This window comes from Chlamydotis macqueenii, chromosome 1, assembly GCF_036417535.1.
Source record: "Chlamydotis macqueenii isolate bChlMac1 chromosome 1, bChlMac1.mat, whole genome shotgun sequence".
Taxonomy (NCBI): Eukaryota; Metazoa; Chordata; class Aves; order Otidiformes; family Otididae; genus Chlamydotis; species Chlamydotis macqueenii.
In genome coordinates this window covers 187,924,126-187,930,162 of record NC_141556.1, presented here as the reverse complement: position 1 = coordinate 187,930,162, position 6,037 = coordinate 187,924,126, and the positions used below count along the sequence as shown (strand labels likewise).

The following is a 6,037-nucleotide window of genomic DNA, read 5'->3' as shown; positions in this document are numbered from 1 at the left end:
ACTGCAACTAGAACATAGACAGTAATTTAGAAATACATGACAGAAGTATCATATTAGGAAAACAAGAGCAGAAAAATAAATTTGAAAGGGAGTAACATCAGTTGATATCATGATTGAAAACTCCTTACAAGTTCCCATGCTCTAAGTTCACATTGCTTTTCTTAAAGAAAATAAAAGCTTGTTTTCAAGTTTTGTGTGTACAGTGCCAGTGCCCTGTGCAGGGCATACTGCCTTAATGCTATTAAGAAAGTAAGGGCTTGTTTCAGTTGTCTAAACAGGCATATGCAGTGCTGTGGGAGACGTGGATTCTGCAGCAGCCAGGCCAGAATGTGGAAAGTGTCCCTGAAGTCCTGCAGGACACCTGACAGCACCAGGCAAAAATGTGGGATATGCTAGAACGCCTCCAGTAGCAATAGATGTCCATCCTCCTCAAGCAATGCAACTAAACCCTAAATGCATATCTTTCACAGGGAAAAAGGATACAGCATGGTTATAGAAGTCATTATCTCTGAGGATTTTTCCAATAGGGATCTGAGAAAGAAGCTTTGCATCTAGTGACATGACTAGGCATTACAAATATTGATCAAGGAAAAATTTATTTACAGAGACTTTTCAAATACAAACATAAAATAGCACATATTATATTTATATATATTTTACAAAAATGAATATTGAAATAATAAACATGGTACAGCACAATACGACATCAATGAGCTAAACAGCAACAGAAATCTATGTCTGGAAGAAGTTTCCTGTTAGTCTTACGTAACCAACAGAGCTCTACAGTACCGTGAGTGGAATTTCCAATGGACAGGAAAACGTCCATTTACTGCACTCCATAAAAGTACTATAGGGAAGGGCTACATATGCCAAGTAATTATGTTGCATTTTGTAATAATGTTGAAAACACAGAGGCTTAATAAAAGTTATATAGGGCTGAATAAGCAGTGGCTAAATGTTTGGGGAAGAAAAATGGGTAGAGAATATACAAAATACTGATAAAGTGGCTTATTGGTCCTTTTATTAAGTTTAAAGTATAGATTAAAAAGTGTTGCAACACTGAATTTTAAACCACCAGAGAGAAGTAAAAAAAAAAAAAAAAAAGAAAAAGAAAGGAGAATCTCACCAAAGAAAGTTTCCTTTCTACTCATTTTGTGCCATGGTCAGCATCTGTGCGTGCGTGTGTGCTTTCAGCAGTGCCATGCTGAGGGGCTGCCGGGCACAACCTCAGCGCCTCAGCACTGCCATCCCCTCACCAACCTCTCAATCGGTGCACGCAGAATTTCACCGTTCGCCAAAGCAGAGTTTTCCTTTCGTATATTTTTGTGGAGCAGACCATGGGCGGGCTTGGGTGAGAAAGCCCGTCCCTGTCCAGCCCAGCCGTGTGGCTTTGTGCGGCCGTTCACCACCCTGCTCTGCCTGGGGCCGCTCACTGTCCCTACCCACAGCTGCTCCAGAAAGCACTTAAAAATTTCTTGTTCATCGTCGTTATCCAGAAGATGTCAGCAAGCCCTTCAGGCGTCTGGCAGCGCCCACATCCCGGGGCTGGCTCAATAGGGGTACTGCTTCTGCTTCTTCCCCGAGAAGCAGGCCAGCCAGGTGCACACCAGCATGGCCGCCGCCGCACCCCCACCTGTGCAGTAATAGGCCCAGCCGATGTGACAGGTCCCTGCAAGAGAAACAGAGCGACACGGCACAGCATTAGCCAGGGAGGAAGTGCCACCACCACCCTCCTTTCTGCCCACCCAGAGAAAAGCAGTTTTCTAGGTTCCTGCTCGCTTGTACATCCACCTTAGACAGGGAACATGGGGTGTAATTCATGCACTTAGAGAAGCCAAGCTGTTTAAACGGCTCCCTTCATTTTCTGTAACAGTTCAGCGGGCAGGCCTCTGAGCTCACTTGCTCAGCAAGTTGCTGTTTTCCACGCAGAGGGAAACACCACATGAGGGACGAAGCTCGGGCTGCTGGCACCACGAGCACACTAGCTGTGGGGTGGGCATCCATCTGCCCACCCGGCCCAGGGAGCCCATGACACCACTCTCCACAGCAGTTGCAGTCGGAAGAGGGTTTTCCCCCTACTTCAGTTTTTTCTTCTCCTCCAGGCAGCATCTGAGGATATTTTATTTCTGACGGAGCTTTTGAGGGTTTGCATGTAACATGGGCCAGGGCCTGCTCCCTTCAGAAAGAGCTGGGTAGCTCCACCTCTGCCATCTCAGTGACAGGGCCCAAAACTGGACCTGGCTGCCAGCCGCTGGGTGACTATAACCCAGGACATGGAACCCATTCACATCCCCCTCACACAGGCATCAATTCTGACAGGGAGGCTCCCTGTGGGAAAGGAGCATGGCGTCAGGGGACCACCTGCATGAGTGAATGGCCTCCACAAATACAAAAATAGAGAAATTTCCCTATCCTTACCCAACATCACGACTCATTGCTTAAAACTTCACTGATCTTTTGTCTAATATGTTTAATAGTGTCACAATATGGCCTTGAATGCATTTCACGGCCACTTTACACAGCCAAACTCATCACCAGCAAACAGTGTTGGGGAACCTCATGATGGACCTTAAAGTGATTGCTTCCTTTCCAGGCACCACTCTGCCTGCAGTAGAGGAGGAGATCAGGAAAATGGCAGCTGCAGCAGGGAGGAAGCCCCCTTGCAGAGCTCTCTGAAAACAAGGAGATGTCTGCTGTTGCTCCTCAGGATTTCAGCCCATCTCAAAAGTAATTTTCACTTGGGCTGCATCACCTTGGTCATTTTGATCTTGAGTGTTTGGGACTCATTACAACTGAGGTTCTCCCTGTGTCACTGTCTTGAGTGATATCATCCTGCAGTAAGTGCTCTCAGTAAGGCACAACCAGCAGTACAACACTTCCTTCCCATCCTCTGGAAAAAGCAGCAGAAATAATTCTCCCTTCCAAAGAACAGAAGGTAACAACAGACTTTCCATCTTGAAAGACAGAGCTGAAACAGGTGGCATGTCCATACCCTGTCCCAATGGCATTCTTGAGGGCCAGGCTTCCAGTTCAGGCAATTATCAACTCAGCTAATCCTGCCTTAGGCACAAGATACACAAGATGTCTGTACATCTCAACATGTCCAAAACATTAGCATGCCTCAAGGCAGACAGCACATCCATCAACTGTCTGCAGAATATTGTCAGGCCATCTTTGCATGGAGACATTAGCGAGAGGCAACACTTATGCTCTTGGCCACTCTGAAGATGTCAGGTTGACACCACAGCAGGAAGCACAGTACTTTTTTCATCTTTTCTTCATAACCCTCAAAACTTTCTATTAAAAAAAAAATGTCCAGTGAAACAAAGATTCTGATATGGCCAGAGGACTTGAGGAATTGTGGCCTTGGCTTGAGCTCATTAGCCTCTCTTGTTAATGTGCTGGAGCAGACAGAAAGATTTTCTTGGTTTTGTAATCTGGTTATGCTCTATAGATCAACACTATTCTTGACTTCCTTACAGAAGACCACACAGAGAGTGTGACTTCCCAAAGAGAAGACCATCAGAAACCATGGAGAACCGCCAAGCACCTGGCAATGTCACTGATGCTGATCCTTGCCCAATCACACAGCAGACCCTGGAGAGACCTGTCTCTGGACCACCCATTGCTTTGCCTGTGTACCACACTGTCTATAGCTTCTGCTGGGAATTTCAAAACCAGAATTAAGCATACACCAGATGTCTAAATCCATTGGATTGCTTTGAAAATGATCATGTCTATACCACGGCAGAGTGTGCTAAAGCGTTTCTTGTGATAAGATGGACTCCATCTGATAGGTCTTTTTAAATTGCTAAGTATTCCCAAAACTACTAAAGAATTGTAGTTGCAACTTGAAAAAGTAAATCTTTCTCATCATGATGCTTCCAGGTAGAGAAAATAAATGTCAAAATGCTACTTCAGAAAGAGTTTAAAGATTCACCTGGTAGCACTACCCAAAGCTATAGAATCATAGAATCATAGAATGGTTAGGGTTGGAAGGGACCTTCAAAGGTCATCTAGTCCAACCCCCCTGCAAGGAGCAGGGACATCCCTGACTAGGTCAGGTTGCTCAGAGCCTCATCCAGCCTGGCCTTGAACGCTTCCAGAGATGGGGCCTCCACCACCTTCCTGGGCAACCTGTTCCAGTGTTCTATAACCCGCATCGTAAAAAATTTTTTCCTAATTTCTAATCCATATCAAGCCCCCTCTATTTTAAAACCATTACCTCTCGTCCTATCGCAACAGGCCCTACTAAACAGCCTTTCCCCATCTTTCTTGTAGGCCCCCTTGAGGTACTGGAAGACCGCTATCAGGTCTCCCCGGAGCCTCCTCTTCTGCAGGCTGAACAGCCCCAACTCTCTCAGCCTGTCTCAGCCTATGACCTAAGTGGGATAGAATGAATTAGATTTGAACTTTTGCACGGTGTGATTCCAAGTTTTGTGCCTTGGCAGTGGCAGAGGGGGAGAGTGCACCTGATACATATTAAGAAGAAAGAACTGTTAAATCAGTGTCAGAGATGTGCTCAATAGATACAACACGCAGACTCAGTCTTGGCTGAGGAGACTAACGTTTATTTCTCCATACCATGCTCCATTTACCCTAAGGACCACTGCCCTACTTAATGCTCTGAGGCATGGCAGGCAGCCTCTTGATCTAACAAATGCAATGTACTTCACAAGTGTGAGTTGGGTCAAGATGAACAAATGAAAGAATGAGAGAGTGCAGGAAAATGGATGAAAGACCCGAGAGCCTGACCTTAGAGCAATAATAACACAGCAATAAACCTGGCCGTTATTTCCAGCCTGTGTCAGGAGAAATGGGAGGCCTTGGACAGAACGTCTTGATCTGTACTCGGATGATGCTGAGCAGAACAGCATTTCATGCTATTGTGCTGAGGAAGAGCCTGCAGCAGGGAAGGTGTTTGAGGGTGTAAGACTTAGCTATACTTTTCATTCTAAGTATAGGTAAGTCCTAAGTCCATAGCTAAGTATAGCTATAAGGCCAGAGAAAATCCATTTCAAAGGTACTTCTTGCAATGAATGATTGCCTACACTGCATAGCTGCCTGTCAAAGTGAAACAATGCTACCCCTTTTAGAAGCCTGTATTGGACAAGGAAAAAAATATTTTGCAGTCAGTGTTTCTGGTGTTCTCATTTTACTACACGTATGAGCTATTTTATTCCATTGCACCGTCAAGAAAGATTGTTGATTTTCAATAATTGGGTAATTTAGTTGTAGTTTAAATTGTAAAATTACTTCTGCTTCACTTTGATATTAAACACTAATTTTAAAAGGAACGAGAAGCTTTATAAGAAGCAAGGTTGATAAGTAATTAAATGTAGAATCATAGAATGGTTGGAGTTGGAAGGGACCTTAAAGGTCATCTAGTCCAACCCCCTCTGCCATAGGCAGGGACACCTTCCACTGGACCAGGTTGCTCAAAGCCCCATCCACTCTCGCCTTGAACACTTACTTCCAGGGATGGGACATCCACAACTTCTCTGGGCAACCTGTTCCAGTGCCTTACCATCCCCATAGTGAAGAATTTCTTCCTTATATCTAGCTTAAATCTATCCTCTTTCAGTTTAAAGTCATTACCCCTTGTCCTATCACCACACACCCTTGTCAAAAGTTCATCTCCAGCTTTCTTGTAGGCACCCTTTAGGTACTGGAAGGCTGCTATAAGGTCTCCCTGGAGCCTCCTCTTCTCCAGGCTGAATGGCTGCAACTGTCTCTGCCTGTAATGTAACACCAAATGAAAAGAAATACACCTACAGAAATGTTATATGTTAGAGAAGATAGACTTTGCTTTCTAGATTTCTGGTTTTATATTATAATAATGGGTACCATAGAAGGACCCTTTCTCAAATTCAAATTTTATTGCACTGACATCAGTGGGACTCGTCATGTCTGCAGAGGTAAGCAAATGGTTAAGGGCTTTGCAGAACTGGGGCTTAAATTCAACCATCAAATAGATCAGTTTGCCTTTATGGAGCCCATCATATTAAACATTAGAAATGTTGCATTGAAGTTTCCC

At 44.6% G+C, this 6,037-nt stretch overlaps 1 protein-coding gene across 1 annotated transcript in view; it reads right to left on the bottom strand.

Annotated features, from left to right (window-relative positions):
- Window positions 1-577: 577 nt before the first annotated feature.
- LHFPL6 (LHFPL tetraspan subfamily member 6) overlaps window positions 578-6,037 on the bottom strand; it is a 141,487-nt gene continuing 136,027 nt past the window's right edge. Inside the window, exon 4 of the mRNA XM_086771923.1 lies at window positions 578-1,669. Coding sequence (XP_086628049.1) covers window positions 1,551-1,669 — 119 coding nt within the window. The 3' untranslated portion in view covers window positions 578-1,550. The remainder of the gene's footprint in view (window positions 1,670-6,037) is intronic.